This window comes from Hoplias malabaricus, chromosome 3 (assembly GCF_029633855.1).
Source record: "Hoplias malabaricus isolate fHopMal1 chromosome 3, fHopMal1.hap1, whole genome shotgun sequence".
Lineage (NCBI taxonomy): Eukaryota > Metazoa > Chordata > Actinopteri > Characiformes > Erythrinidae > Hoplias > Hoplias malabaricus.
In genome coordinates, this window is record NC_089802.1 from 20,865,059 (window position 1) to 20,882,162 (window position 17,104).

Here is a 17,104-nt window from a genome sequence, read left to right on the forward strand (position 1 = left end):
CCAGTTTAGCGGCGTTCAGTATCAACACAGTCACACATGGAAATGGCACTGAACACACCCTGTTGCTCTGTGTTATGTGTGTGTATTAATCCGGGGTGGTTGTTGTTTGTGGTTTATTGTTGTTTATTTCAGTTGTGGGAAGGCGTAGGCCTTCAGGACCATGGTTTTAAAAAAGGGGGAACTTTCATGAGGAATTGCATAATTTGTCTCCACGTGTTTGTGGTTTGTGGGAGGAGGACTGATGTGCCAGGCTTTTTGAAAACACACACACACACACACACACACGCGCGCACGCACAGGCGCTCACGCGCTGGATGTTCTGAGGAAAACTTGCGGAGTCTTGTGAAAAAGATGGAGGAGCTTCTCAATCGATATCATGTGAGGAAAGGTCGGTGTTTGTGAATTGTCGCCGAGTTCCTGAAGGCGCAGGAGCCCAATGAGGAGCAAACCGCCTTCACGCACGGTAAGAATTTTCTGTCTTCATCTTTTACCGGTTGTGAAAACCTGGCGAAATAAGAAGCTAAAATTGTAAAAGCACTTGCAGTCTGAATTCAAATCCTGTGACCCCCTCGATTTTTGTGTTGGGGCAAATGTTTAACACTGGCCCGATGTATTAGCGGGTTTCACCTACTACTGTCGGGTTTACGAGATATATATGCCGCTTATTTCACATTTAGTAGTAGTTGACAAACCCTGAACTGTTGGTTAACTTTGGTCAGAGTCCTCCACCTTCAGAAGTTAAAGCTGTACATTCACCTACAACAAGAAACCCAGCTGTTTGGAGCATAAGCTACAGCAGCACACAGGAAACCAGTCTGTCACTGCATACTATATAAAAGTATGGTCATTAAGTAGAAGAGTAGCCAAGCAGGAAAAAAATTGAATACTTCTAAGTAGCAGCTTAAATAAAAACAGCTGAATTGTCTAGAAAATTATCCACTTCTTAAAGCCCACATCATCTATTAGCTCCGTATTAACTCATCTCTATTCACCAAAATGACATATGAAAAGTTATTTCCACTAAAAAAAAATCACCTGATGTCTTGAAAGTGGTCTCAGTATAATTCTACACATTCACATTCATTCAGTATGAATATTCATTTTGACCCCACATTTTCCCTATCGTTAACCCTTGCTTGCAGCTTGAAAGCCCCATCCCACAACTTGATGTGAATGGTTCTTTAGGTTTATGACATAACAAACCCTGGTTGTTTTTATTCACCAATTGAAGACTGTCTTTGAAAAAGTACACTTTCAAATCTGAAAACCTCATTCCAACATATTGTCTGCTTATTTTACCCGTGACATGTTTTGCAATGTATGTGGGCAGGTTAAAATGCAAACATCTACATCTATCAGCACAGGAACTCAGCTGTGAATCTGTGTGATTTTTCTCTTTTTGGTGCACTTTTGTTCTAAAATAAAATGGGAAACTCAAGAGAGTTTTAATCCATTTTAGAAAGAGCCCGAACACTGACTAACAGACAAAAAGTCTTGAAAAAGTATTGAATACACTTAACAAAAGTAAGAATATTAAAGGTTGAAAATACTCAGGAGCATACAATACAATTTGCACAAAGAGATTTTGTAAAATTCTATAAAAACAAGGATCTCTTATTTGTTGTTTTATTTGAACCTTTTTGTAATTGACACAGTAGAAATGGCTTTTAATGTTTTGTCTTTCTAATCTGATTCAAGTTTTTATATATGAATGCATTTAGGATTTGATGCCTGTAGCTCATTCCAAAACAAAACTGAAGTATTAACAGGATATTCTTAAGTTGCAAATTTTTTTAAACATTCTGCAATAAGGAAGTGATATAATTGGGTGGTGCAGCAGGTAGTGGTAGCTCCAGGGACCTGGAGGTTGTGGGTTCAAGTCCCGCTCCGGGGTGACTGTCTGTGAGGAGTGTGGTGTGTTCTCCCTGTGTCCGCGTGGGTTTCCTCCAGCTGCTCCAGTTTCCTCCCATGCTCCAAAAACACATGTTGGTAGGTGGATTGGCAACACGAAAGTGTTTGTATGTCAGTGTGTGTCGTCCTCCAGGGTGTGTTCCCGCCTTGAGCCCATTGATTCCGGGTAGGCTCCGGCCCCACCCTGACCCTGAATTGGATAAGCGGTTTCAGACAATGAATGAATGAATAATTGGGTATATATATATTTAGTCAGTTTGAGAAGCTTAAGTCTTGTATTCAGCAACAGCTGGTATCCTCAGTTCCCAAAATATTAAAAGGTGTAATTAAATAAATATGATGTAACACAGTGATAAACATGCCTGTTTTTTTAGTGTGTTGCAGGCAGCATATTTATTTTAATATTTTCAAAATACAATGAAGTTTGATCAGTGAAAACACTGAACATATTTTTGTAGATTTATTAGTTAAATACATTTTTAAGGGAATTAACAGACAAATGCTTACTTGCATTTCATAAAAAGGTCTTTGCTTTTCTGTATATGGGGTTTGTACTCTAGTGTATGCATAGTCAATGTATAGTTAGTCACTCCCCACCTCTGCTGTAGGGTGTTGTAAGTCACCCAGAGCAATGCACTGCAAGTCCTTGCATGTGACCAGATTCAAGATTTTCGATGGAGACTGCAGACATACATGTTACATTCCTTAAAACTGATCGGGCATAAGAAGTGGCACTACTGTGGAAGAAAGCAAAATGAGCAGAGCTCAGTGCATGTGTACATATTAATTGCACACAAATTAGAGTCTCTTAGTTTTTAGACTAATAAGCCTATTGGAATAAGTGGGTTCATTCAGATGAAATATATCTTCATGAAACAGTGTGGCCAACATAGCTCCTCTGTGAAAAACACTTACCCAGGCAAGGAAACTAAAATTAAGATGGAAGTTTTTAAGAATTGTCTAATTTTAGTAATATACATTTTTAATATTACTGGGTTCCCTTTGTGTCTGTGTGGGTTTCCTCTGGGTTCTCCAGTTCCCTCCTGTAGTCAAAAAAAAAACACATGTTAATTGGTGGATTGGAATATGTGAGTGTTGGAATAGGTGGAATATGTGTGTGGTGCCCTGGTTAAAAAACAAAATGTCCAAAATTGTTAGGAATAGAAATATTGTTCTAAAAGTATAAAGTTGTTGATTTTATTGTCAGTGATTTAGTCATTCTTTACTTACAGGACTGACATTTTTACATTATCTGACATTCTCCAGGTTTTCTCCCCAAAAGGAGTGCTGCAAGTGTTTTTTTTTTGTGAATCACAAAATCAATCGAAAAATCTTCATTTTTGAAGTTGTCCGAGAGCTAAATGCTTTATGCGTTCACATATGTTTTTACTGCAAAAAGAACACCCACAGTCAAAAATGTCATCTATTTCAATATTGTGAAAAAATGTAGACATTTGAATCTGTGCAGTGTGAGGCTGGTTTACAGTCTTCAAGCAAGTATGGGCAATAGGGGCCTGTGAGGTCTGCAAACGTCTTCCCTTTATCTGTGAGAGTGAATCATTTGAATTGATTATCAATGTGGTTGTTTGTTTTTGTATGTTTAGGGTGGAGGACAAGCAGGTCAGTAATGGAACACTGATCAGCTAAAATGTTTTCTTTTTTTCCCTTGGAAAAACATATTAAAGCATTCGCATGGTAAAGGGGTCAGCGAGGTGGTATGCAGACTCCTGTGGTAATCTGGTAACTCCTGAGTTAGCAGGCCCCCTTCTCCCTCCCCAGGCTCATAACCACCTCGCCTGATGGGGGTCAAACGTCATGAAAAAACATGCCATCTTTCTCAGACCAGCTGTGAATCATTAGCGCTGCCTGTGTGTGTTTTGTGTATTTGTCTGCTCAGAAAAGCATCAAATCCTGAGGAAAAAGGCCCTATCAGTGTGTAGCTTGCCAAGGATATATTTAAGGCCTGACACACAGCTTGTTAATAATTTTAGCCAAGTTTGTTACTCATTTCTGTGTCTGCCTTTGGTCCTTTCATCTTGTGCTTAGGTCCTCACATCTACTTCAGGAACTCCATGACCGGCGCGTGTGGTAGAAGGTGTGAAAAGTGTGCGTGTCTGAGTGTGTCAGAGTGTGTGTGGGACTTGGCTAGTGAGGACTAGGCAGAGTCGGAAGTGGATGCAGCATCCATGGCTCAGGAACAGAAGAAGAAGGCAGGAGTGCTTCCTCCAGACGGAGGCTGGGGCTGGATGATTGTTGCCGGCTGCTTTGTGGTCACTGTCTGCACTCGGGCAGTAACAAGGTAAGCCTTGTTTGGGATGTGTAGCGTTGAGAATGGCTTGCACACAGTTATTTGCAAAAGTAAGGAAGCCCCAGGTCAAATGACATGTTTTGCAGATTTGCCAAGACTAAACAAAAGCCAAAGTTTCATTAAACTACAATATTTCATTGCACTACATTGTTTAAATTTACAGTACATTAAAATAAAATCAACATTTAAGCGGTCTCCCTGTGGAAGACTTGATTTTTTTTACTTAGATACAAAAACTTTGAGACCAAGTGTACTTTTATATAAAAGCACAGACTCTTTGGCTTAAATCAGGAAGGCAGCACAAATACAATTTTCAGCATGTCTGATTTGAGGACAGAAACCATTAGACAGAAACCAATATATTTAACTTTGAAGGTTGTTGTTTTACTGTGATGTGAACTTCAAACCACTCTCAATATTAGAGGAACAGTCTTTTATTACCCTGATAGGTGGCTCTATCTGCAGACCAGGTGAGCTTACAGTAATGTCATGTTCTGTTCATGTTTTAGCTGTTCATGTCTCATCACTGTGAAGTACAAAGGGTTTTTAAATTTGTTAAGCAATAGCACACAGAAGTGGTGAAGCTCATAAGCAAGACTGGTTAGTTAAGTTTTGCTTGCCCCTCCTTAGCCAGCATGCTCACACAGGGATTGTAGCTATGGATACCAGTGGGGATATGTGAGCAAGTGTGACCAGTGTGTGACCATACAAATCAGATTTCGCCAAACTCTGTCTAAATAAAATTAGATCAGATATATCTCTTCTATCTGTCTGTCTACTTATATTTTATAGAGTACAAAGCATGAATTAATTTAACATAGTCATAATTGTTTAACACAGTTTAACAATAGATTTTAAAAATATGTATTAATTTATTAATCTCTAGACATTTTACTCCGATATTAATCAGTGAATACTATAAATAATTTAGCTACTACTATGTAACTAATATGTAGCTTATGCACATAAGAGACTACATAAGGAACTAATAGGACTCACATGCAGTGGTTAAGTGGTCAATACTTAATACCAGTTTTGTCATACTATAGTAATATATACAAAACATAGCCAGGAAAATATTCTAAGTCCTGAAAAGAGGTCATGTTGGAATCTATATTTAACTCAGTCCACACAGAGAAAAACAAATCCGCTAGTTCAGTAGGTGACAACAGGTATGTAGCGTCCCGTTCAGGTTACATTTGGCATGCTGGTAAACAAGTCCACAAACATGGCCAAAGTGGACATCGTGTTTTTTGAAAGCTAAGATATCACAGGCTACTGCAAATATCTTTTTGAAAATAAATGTGCCAAGACCAATCCTGTATAGCATGGTGGTTATGTGTGAAGCACCATTTTCTAGGCCTGTCGCAATAATTGCATTAACGATTTATCGTACAATATATGGACATTTCCTCAATCATTTTTGATGACTTAAATATGGCCTGATTGAATATCACTATTATTTTAGCCTAGGGCTGGACAATGATTCAATATCATTAAATATCAATATATCAATATAAAATGTTTCAATAACACTGATATCATTTATAAACACATTTTTAATATTTATGTACATTACAGCAGCTGTCACTGACTGACCTTCATTACAGGGCACTGCTCTCAGTTCACTGCACTCAATTTAAAATTTAGTTTTAAAATATTAATATTGACAAAGTGAATAAGTTTATGTTTGATGGTGATGTCATGTTTCTTGTTTGTTCTCAGTTTTTCTGTGGTCTCTTTGTTTTGGAGCCTTTATGTGGATTTTTATATTGCAATTTCAGTGTCTGAATATTCTTAATAGCAAAAACATTTTTGCCAAATGTTTATTGAACTTTATATTATATATTTATATTTCAGTACTATTATATTATCAGTATATCAGTAGCATAAAGTGAAATTTACTGATAATTATTGCAATTATTTCTGGGACACTATATCAACCACATACAATAGCTATTGTTACAGGCCTAACATTTTCTATGTCAGTTACTTTACCTTTAATCATGTTTCCAATTATAATTAGTTTTTAAGGATATACTGCTTTTTTTGTTATTTGTTCCTGTGTCAGTAAGTTTATGAATAAGAGTCAATAACTGCTGTGTAATGTTCAGTCTTTTATCTAGAGGGAAGTGCACTGACACTGCGATAGTGTTATCTTTGTGGTATCTCCTGATTTTGATATTGTGTGAGGCATAAATATTCATGGGTTTGTAATTGCCAACTTCTGTCAGGACTACTTGGACACTGAAATTTCCATTTGACTAGCTGGAACCTGCCACTTTCCTTGCAGGCTTTCTATTTGCATCTAAGAATTTTGTTTATGATTATACCCTGTCCCAGTTTCAGACACAGGAACAGTTAAGGAGTGTCAGAGCATGCAATTAGAGTGTAAAGCCAGGTGGCATGCAGTCTGGTGAGAGGAAAACCACTGTGTAAGCCTATACCTCACCTTCAAATGCACTGAATCCTTTACGACATCAATGTCCAACCAGGGCTCTTGTGACTTTGTCTCAACTCTTGCTCAGACACGTGGTGATAAACAATAACTTGCACAGCAACAAATGGTGAAACCCTCATTAGAGGTGAAAGACCAGTCTGAGGCCTTTGGAATGTTTTTTTTCCTTTCTGTTGTTTTTTTCCTTCAGTGTTACATGTACAGAGATGGGTGTGGTTCAGGGTCTGAAAAAAGCAGCTTGAACCCTATGGCCCTAACACAGCTGGTGTTCAGAGTGTTCAGGTTCATTAGAGCACACCACCAAACGAAGGGCCTATCTTCCTCCAGTGACCCCTAGCCAGTTTTCTGTGTGTGTTCTATGGCCGATGGCTGTACATGTGAGAGTCGTCGGCTGTCACATTCATTCCAAGTGTTTTGACCCTGCTCGCTTGCCTGGTGCTCTCTCTGTGTTTGTTCAGGTGCAGACAGGCTGGGCCAAAGGCTTGTGCCTCATTACCCCTTTTACAGACCACCCCCAACCCCCACCCATCCATAAGCCCCATAGGGCTTCTTCTTGACCAGCTAGTCAGCAATAATGACTGAACTGCAAGCCGAAGTGACTCAGTAATCGATATGGACAAAGTATCATATTTCAGTCTGTGTATTTAATGTATTAATCTATTGAAATTATTATGCACCTATTTAAAGAGTGTGCTGATGTATGTGAGTTATGTGTGCAGGCCAAATGAATTTAAAAAAGGGTAAATCAATTTAACTGGCCAATAATAGACTTTTCCAGTAATATTCAAAGACAGGTTTTAAGTTCAAATATATACTGAAGCACAAAAACAACATACAATAAAAAAAAAAAATAAAAAATAAAGAAAAAAAGCTGTTTTTCTCCTTTTCTCCCTCCATTCTCTTCCCTGCTTCAGTCAGCATAGATACAGAGAAGACGCAGAATAAATGTTAATGTAAACACATGGAAACCTAAACATATTTTTTTACTTCTCCAGATGCATCTCCATATTCTTTGTTGAATTTCAAATGCACTTTGCGCGGGATTACTCTGGAACTGCATGGATCCATTCTCTGGTGGACTGCACCACTATGCTTTGTGGTATGTGATCATTGTGTCCCATTGACTACCTGTCACCATGCACAAGAATACTTTGATACTACACGTATAATTTGAGTCATGTTTTTCTCACTGTCAAAGTGGCAAAATGCCTTTGTTTTGTCTGAAAAGGAACAGTTTGACTATGGTCATTTAAGATGTTTCAGAGTGACCACCATATCCAAGCTGCTCCCACTAAACTGTTCTGAACTATTTGGACTCCATATTTTAAATGCAGGATTAAACTTAATCAAAGAACACCATTCATTTCCATTTAGTCAAGATAGAACATACACAGGCTTTGTTACATTGTTACAGCATATTTAATGTAAAGATATTCAGTCTGCAAGAAAAAATGCCTCGGTAATGTACAAACATCTGTTCCAAAAAAGTTGAGACAGTATGTAAAAAGATCATTTAAAAAAACATTTAAATATGTAAACTCACTTAACAACATGTTAATGACTTGTTCCAATGTGCACTATGCATTATCAGATTTAATATTTATGAATAGAGGGACAAACATTTATTGACAATGATTCCTAAAAGTATTCCTAAGCATAAACCTATCCATTCGCCATGTGTTTATGTCCATCACAATGTATTTTTATATTTCAGTGCACACTGAATGATCAAAATTCACTTTTTGTGTTGAGTGATAGAATTTTTTGAAGATCTAATTCAATGTAAAGGGTAAACCAATGAAAATGCAATCGTTGCTTGAGTAAAATTGCTCTTAAAAGTTTGGATTATTACATGCCTTGACAAGCATGTTTTTTTTTTTTACCTTTCAGAACATTCCCTGACTATAATTACCACTCCCAGATTTTGGGAACATATTGTGCTGAATACTTTTTAGAATAATAAACTATATTTACAATAAGTAAATAAATAAAGTTGATAAGGTGGAATATTAAATATCTATATATTTAATCTATATATTTAAAAATATGTATCTATATTGGTTTTATTTCTGATGAACATGGATTTACAGATAGGTGGTATCTCTTTTATTCTGAGTGTAGTGTGCAAACTAGAATAAAAATGGCATTAAGATATTGGACTTGAACTGTATAACCGTGCTTCCAGTTTCCCCACTTGATCCTCACACACGACAGGTTTTTATTTTGCTAAATGGCAGAGCATTTCTCCTCTAAAAGACCTGAAGTCTGCAGGAGGCTGTACCCCCTCTCTCGCTTAAAAGTCAGCAACACACAGCGAACATCTTGAGAGGACATGGCAGTGTCACAACAGCTTGACCTGAAACAGCATGCCTGTTTGTTTTTATCCTACTCACCGCAATCTCCTGTCACGATAGCTTGCATTTCAGAGGGAGCCTTCTAAAGGCTTTTGTGACTCAGGAAAAGCCATTTTTGGCTGGTGTCTGTTAGCGCTGGAAGATTAATTGAGTTTACATTGAAAACAAAGTTTGATATTATGCAATTTTCAAACTTCGAGCTGCAGTTTTAATTCAAACATATTTTATTATATTAAGTGTATTTGGATATTTAACCTGAGAACATAAGGCTTGTAAACCACCTGTGAATTAATTACACCAACCGTAAGCAAAGAAAGCAAAATTTAACATCAGAACACTGTGCTGTGTAAATGACTACCCACAAACACAAGTGGCAATCTTGAACCCTATGTTCGGTGTTCCCGATAGATCCAAAGTTCATCTTGTCCAAAAGTAGTGCTAGACATCAGTTTATAGAAAATGTTAATCAATACCACAGTATTGAACAGAAAATTCAGTTACTTATTTTTTAAATCACTCAGCTCTAGTAGCTGCTGACTTATAAAAAGAAAATGGAAATACATTAAGACCACAGGACTTAAGCAATGCCATTGATGTTACATAAACTCTTCCAATACTGCAATTAGCTGATGTGTTAACTCTCTTATCGCAGGACTGATAGTGAAGTGTCAGCTCAGAAGTTCAACGGATTTCAAAGAACTAGACATCCTGCAGTGTATTACTGTGAAATAAGGAAAACTAATGCCCCTTGTACTTGTGATCATCATGTCAATTCTAATGAACGACTTCCTTTGGCTAAGATGTCAATTTGCCATCATTTTCCAGATCATATTTCTGTATCTTATTTTTTTTTTTTGGCAGCTCCGTTGGGCAGCCTGATTGGGAATCACCTGTCATGTCGAGTTGCTGTGATATTAGGAGGATTTCTGGCCTCTATAGGCTTGGTGCTCAGCTCCTTTGCCACCAGTCTGGAGTATCTCTACCTCACTCTCGGAGCTTTAACAGGTAAAACACCTTAATGCCAGTCCATAATTTGGGAATGTTGATATTTTAAGACACATTCATTGCTGACACAAGTGTTCAAATACACATTATTAGCTTGTATAATCTCTCTGTGTATATACATTGTGAATAGGATGGTATAGACTAAGATTAACATATAGCAAGTATAGATACAAGAATATGGGAATTATATTCCGATGCTGATAGTCTTGCTTATAAATAAACATGAAATCTAGAAGCTGGAATTACATTAATTGAATTACCTTACACAGACATTTAACAATTTTATTGCATCAACCTGGCCATTAACCAGGTTGTGTTTTTGGATCGTGGGAGGAAACCGGAGCCCCCGCAGGAAACCCACGCAGACACAGAGAGAACACACCAAACTCCTCACAGACCCGGAGCAAGGCTTGAGTCCACAACCTCCAGGTCCCTGGAGCTGTATGACTACCTGCTGCCGCCATACTTTTTTCTGTTTTGCCAAGTAAAAATCCTTCCAGTATACCTCAACAGACACATTATAGGATGTGATAGATAGTATGTAAATTATTTACAAAAATAAAACATTTTTAGGCCCAGTTTGTTGATTGGTCTTGCATAGTACACTTACCTGACAAAGCTAGTAATGTTAAATAGTGGGAATTAAAACTTTGCAATTTACAATTGAAGTGGCCACTCTATCAATGACAGAGAAGAGCAAGCATAAACCAAAACAAAGGTATACAGTAGCGAATACCTAGCGCTCAGCTAGGTAATTACTGCTCTGAGGTCTTGTCAAATGAAGCTTTGCAGCCAAACTGGTTACGTTGCTTACCTGGAGATTGTTCAATTACATTTTTGTGTGGGCTGTGGAATGTTTTGTGGTGGGGTATGTGGGCCACCAGCTGCAAAAGTTTGGGAACCATGGCTCTATAGTAAACTAAACATATCATTACATTTTATTTTGAAATTTATGTCTTTCCATTGTGGATATTTTTTAAAGTAAGTGCCCTCCACAACCAATATGATTTCATTATGCATTATATTTAATATCTTAATGCCGAGTGAAGGCTTAAGGGAAATAGAACCCCACAGCACTGGGCTAGGGGATAAAATGTGCAGAGTTTAGCCAAGTCAAGTCAATTCAGTTTATCGAGTACTTCTTACAACTGCCACAAAGCAGCTTTTACCAGGGTCTGGTCCCAAATGACTGTTGCTGATGTGACAGTGGCATGGAAAAGTTCACTGAGAGTATGAGGAAGAAACCTTAATAGAAGCCAAGACTCAAAAGAGGAACCCGTCCTCCTCGGGTCAACACTGGAGCAAAGCAACAAAAATGTAACCTTATTATCAAAGAAGTAGTTAGTTTCACACAGAAACATGATCAGAGCTTTTAGCTCAGTTTGAGCCAGAGCTAATCACACTCCCACTTACATCAGTTAATCAAATATTAAATTTGTTGACAACTTTAAATTCTTTGAGGTAAATATTTAAGACGATGGTTGTAAAGTGTAAAGAGAAAATGTAGTGATATGTAATCCCCTTTTTTACATACAGATAGGTCAGAATTTTAGTGGACTGCAGCCATCCAGCTAATTTCACATCACAAAACCACTGTGGCGTCAAATCCCAAGGCGTGAGTTGCTGCAAACAGACAAAGAAAAGATGCTAATTTGTATTTATTCATTCATTCATTCTTTCATTGTCTGTAAACCCTTATCCTGTTCAGGGTCAAGGTGGGTGCAAGGCAGGAAAACATCCTGCAGGGGGCGCCAGTCCTTCACAGGGCGACACACACACGCACACACACATATTCACTCACACACTCACTCCTATGGACACTTTTTTGAGTCACCAATCCACCTACCAACGTGTGTTTTTGGACATTGGGAAAACGCACCAAACTCCTCAAAGACAGTCACCCGGAGCAGGACTTGCTCCCCAACCTCCAGGTCCCTGGAGCTGTGTAGTTGCAACACTACCTCTTGTGCCACCATGTCGCCTTAATTTGTATTTAATCATTTGGAAAACATTTGTCTGACTGAACATAAGATGATGCTGTAACTAGATCGGATGTGTTCTCTCTGCAGGCCTGGGCTTTGCCCTTTGTTACACACCAGCCATCGCTATGGTCGGAGTTTATTTCTGCGAGAGGAAGTCGCTGGCGTACGGCATAGCCATGTCAGGCAGTGGCATTGGCACATTTGTGCTTGCCCCTGTGGTGCAGTTGCTGATCGAGCACTACTCGTGGCGAGGAGCTCTCCTCATTCTCGGAGGCCTGGTGTCTAACCTGTGCGTGTGTGGAGCTTTGTTACGGCCCATCACTCTGAAAGAAGAAGAAGCCTGCCCCCTGCCTGTAGACTCTGAGTGTGGATACAAAAACAAACCCCTGGCTGCCGTGAGCTCTGCTGAAGGGAAGCAGCTTGCTGCCAGTGAACAGCAAACACTCAGCAAACAGCGCTGCCTCCAATCTCTGCACGAGTACCATTTCCTGCTAATGCCTGACTTCCTGGTGCTGGCAGGCTCCTTCCTGTTCCTGGCCAGTGGCTGCAGCTTGCCCTTTGTTTATCTGGTGCCCTATGCCTTGGATGTCGGGGTCAGTCACCACCATGCTGCCTTTCTGATGTCTATTTTAGGGGTCATTGACATCATTGGCAACATCACATTCGGCTGGCTCACTGATAGGAGGTGAGCATCTTTGAGCTTTAATGAGAGATGAAAAAATTAAATGTGCAATTATTTGTCATTGTATAATGTACAACAAAATGTGTTTTCTGCATTTAACCCATCTGTGGCAGTGAACACGCACACTAGTGCACTAGGCACTGTGAACACAAACCCAGAGCGGCGGGCAACCATCCCCAGCACCTGGAGCAGTTGTGGGTTCAGTGCCTTGCTCAAGGGCACCTCAGCCATGGACTGAGGGAGGAGGACAGTGCTGTTCCTTCACTCCCACCACCCCAAATTCTCCTGACAGTCATGGGAATTGAACAAACAACCGCTCAGTCCAAAGCCCTGTTCTCTAAGCACTAGGCCAGGGAAAACTTGTTTTTGAACATCTGACCTTGTTTCCACTGCTTAGACTTTTCTGTAAATTTTCTGAAAGCTCAGTTAAAAATACACTGTAAAAGTGTATTTGAGTAAACCTTTGACCCCTTAAAAGGCCTGTCAATGGGTTCAAGCTATCAATTTCTTACCACTGTAACCTACATTTTTTCGCTTGTGGTTACTGAATTATAAGATTACATTTTAGGAGCTTATTTGGCATAGAATCTTCACATGTAGCTTTCTGTAGATTAGATTATTTTTCAGCTCACCTTTTGACTCCACTTGAATTTATTTTAAATAATAAAATTCATACAAAATTGCAATTTCTTATTAACTTAACAGAAAAAAAATGTACAGTGGAAATGTTACAAGTGACATGCATTATGTATCTCATTCATTCGCCATGTTGCAACATCTCTGCGCCCCCCTACTTCGGGAACCACTGTGTTACATAATGTTATGTAATCTTTACATAATTATAGAATCATCTTTTTTGTGTCTGGCGTTGTTCCTGAAACCTTTATTCTTAAATGTAGAAAATAAAATGCATTCGTTTATAGTTGCATTCGCAAAGTGAATGATAGTAAAAATTGGACATTCCTAATTCTGGTACATTATCTTGGTCCTGGAGTACGATTTCTGGCAAATACTTATGTTTTCTGTGCATAGTCAGCTAATTAATACATTTTTACGTATTAATATGAGTTACTATGAATGTACTAGAGCAGGAAAACACTATAATGCTAATAGCTGGCTCAGGTTAACTATATTTAATAGAACCAGAAAGCTTAGCACAACTGAAGTTGACTGTTTCTACTTTTCTCAGGTGGCTGAAGAAGTACAGGAGCATCTGCTACATGGTTGCGGTTGGGATGGAGGGTCTCTGCTGCTTTTTTATCCCCCTCCTTCGAACGTTTGCTCTGCTGGTGCCTTTCTCTGTGCTCTACGGCTATTTTGATGGTGCCTATGTGGCCCTCATTCCTGTGGTGACATCAGATGTCGTAGGAACAACATACCTCTCTTCTGCTCTGGGAGTGGTATACTTCCTACATGCCATTCCTTACCTGGTTAGCCCCCCTATTGGAGGTGAGTGCCATTAGCATTATAGTGTTTTGCTTTAAGTTGAAGCATTACTGTAAAAAAAACTGATCTGAAGTGTACCCTAGAAGTTATTTCTTTGCAAGTTCATTAGACAAATACAGAGTTGAGTACAGTAGCCTAAATCTGTACTAGTCATTAGTTATTACTGCCATTCTGACCTTCATCACTTATTTTGCCCCATTTAGATTGACTGGAAAGCATCTATTGTGTTTCCCATGTTAAACCTGTTTATGGTTAGAATAGGAAAGTTTACTTCAGGGTTATAATTGGTTGCTGGTCTGAGGTAAACAAAAACAGTTGGATCATGACCAATTCACTGCAGACACTACATTTCCCACAGTGCACCAGAATTTTTCATTTGAACCTCAGCTGCCTTGAAATCATTCATTCATTCATTGTCTGTAACCACTTATCCAGTTTAGGGTTGCTGTGGGTCCAGAGCCTACCCAGAATCAGTGGGCGCCAGTCCTTCACAGGGCGACACACATCCACTAACATATAACACATTCACTTAACATATGTTCATTGTCATCAAATCTGATGCTTTTAATTGTGACCATGCAGTTGTGATCAAGTCTGTTGTTAATCAGCACATAAATTCTAAGAGTGCTAATTTCAAGAACAGTCTTGAGTAGGTCCTATATTAACATTAATGCTTTTTTTTAAATCTTTTTTGTAATTCAGGCTGGCTGGTTGACACAACAGGAAACTACACAGCAACGTTTTTCTTAAGTGGCTTCGCCATGATCTCCAGCGCTCTACTGTTGTGCACTGTCACCATCATCCGCCACTGCCAAAGAATTCAGAAGACCAGGCAAAACAGAAAATACACACTGGAAGCGTGCAAGGCAGACTTTTATAACACCAAACATAAGAACCTGTTGATTATTAACACAGCCACCTCATAGCATCAGACCTGTTAGTTTTTGTATTCCGATGTTTCTTTTCTTATTTTTGTAACAATCAGGTGTGTGAACTACTGTAGATCTTGAAAAACAAAACCTGTGTAGCCTCACCAGCACACTTTACCTGTCTGTTCCCGGTTTGCTAAAGTGCCTTTTTTCTGTCTTTTACTATCTTTCTGTCCAAAAGCATTTCATTCTTGGCTTTTGAATGAAAAGCTAGAAACAGAAAAGGTGAGACAGAGCTGGTGCATATTGCATCGAACCTTTTTTATAAAGTCTTGGTCCATGTGCCATACAGCTCACAACTGTGTCAATTTTTCACTCTGATGAATATTAGCTTTATAAGGCTTTAACATTTGTCTATTACTTTGTGTGTCAGCGAGTCAAAGTTTTTTGGGGAGAAATGGTCATTTTACACTTCGATAAATAACTATTGTTATACTATGGGAATTTGTTGTGGAATTGGTTACAGAAAGGTGTTTTAAAACAGCAGGAGTGCTGATTCCAATTTGAAAAAAAAAAAAGAAAAAGTTCCTTGCCACACGAGGGCAGTGCTGCCTTGTGCAAGTTAATACAGTCTTCCAGTTTGAGTCGTTCAGACGATTCAATTTGATGAAACAAACAGTTTATACAACTGAATGAATACAAATGGCTTATCAAATTAATATTCATTGATTGTTTGTATATCTTTATTCTATTAAAAAAGAAGCCGCACATTTAAATTTATTTTACAGTATACATTTAAGTATAATGGTGAATTTTAATAACTTTTAGCAGACTTTTAGATACACATACATATCACACACAATTGTTAATATTAAATTTATTTCATTTTTTTTTTAACACAAGGCAGTCCACAACCAGACAGTAAAAATCTCTGTGGTTCAAAATAATACAGCACTCCATTGGCATGCATAATGATCTATCAGCAAAGATAGCCACGTTATAAAAATAAGTTCCAAAATGTTAAATAAAATGACTTAAAATGGTATAAAAGCTTTTAAATCAGATAGTCTTTTGTGATTTTGTGAAATATTTTTATGTATGTATTTTGAATATGGAAAAATTCCAGTAACTCTAGCGTTTCTTATTATATCTCCAACTGAAATACACTTTTCCCAGAAAAATTCAGATTCCATAAAAATGTTTGAACTTTTGTAAAAATACCATTGCAGTTTAAAATAGTTTCATGTTTTGGCACTTAGGGCTCATGTCCTATTAATGTTAAAGAAAATAAAGGTCTTAATCACTGAAATATATATCTGGGCAGATGCACGGAACCCCTCGGCAATATGCAAATAAACCAGAATAATAGAATATCACTACATCACTCTGTCATTACACTTATGATGTACATATGACTTCCCACCACACTTTAGAGGACAACATAGAGAGCATTGGACAGTTGAAAATATACAGAACAATCCTACCGAAGGTTAATGTGCACATGCACATCAAGATTCTAATAAGGTTTTTCAAATGGTAATTCAATCCTTGCTCAAGTGTACGATGTTAAGTCACCATAACACAGTGGTTCTCGAACTTCTATAATTCCCCACCTCAGACGAAAGGGAATTGTCGCACCCCACCTGTCCCATATCGCCCCCAAAAACATTAATACATTTTCATATTTATTTAAGTAACACCAACTTCTATCTAAATAAACTGGCCTAAATAAACTGTGCTTATTTTTGCACAGACTGAAAAGTGAAAATCTGAAGCAAAGACAGGTGCAGGGCATAGGAGTGAGTTTGATATTGGTGGGGGAACATATTTCATGAGTCAAAATGTTAGCTATAAGCTGATTCTTATGTGGATAAGGCAGTAAAATACTGCGTTTATAATTATGTGGAACATTCATTCATTCATTATCTGTAAGTGCTTATCCAGTTGAGGGTTGCGGTGGGTCAGGAGCCTACCTGGAATCGTTGGGCGCAAGGCGGGAACACACCCTGGAGGGGGCGTATGTGGAACAACATTTGATTAACATTAATGTTTGAGAGTGAGGTTGTGTCCCAAACAACACACTATCAAA

General features: G+C 38.3%; 1 protein-coding gene across 1 annotated transcript; it reads left to right on the forward strand.

Annotated features, from left to right (window-relative positions):
* Window positions 1-226: 226 nt before the first annotated feature.
* On the forward strand, window positions 227-17,086 carry slc16a12b (solute carrier family 16 member 12b). The gene is made up of 7 exons (XM_066666282.1): window positions 227-463; window positions 3,958-4,210; window positions 7,673-7,776; window positions 9,893-10,036; window positions 12,106-12,703; window positions 13,890-14,149; window positions 14,849-17,086. The coding sequence occupies exons 2-7, from the start codon at window positions 4,098-4,100 to the stop codon at window positions 15,070-15,072; spliced, it is 1,443 nt and encodes a 480-aa protein (XP_066522379.1). The 5' UTR covers window positions 227-463; window positions 3,958-4,097; the 3' UTR covers window positions 15,073-17,086.
* The last annotated feature ends 18 nt before the right edge of the window (window positions 17,087-17,104 follow it).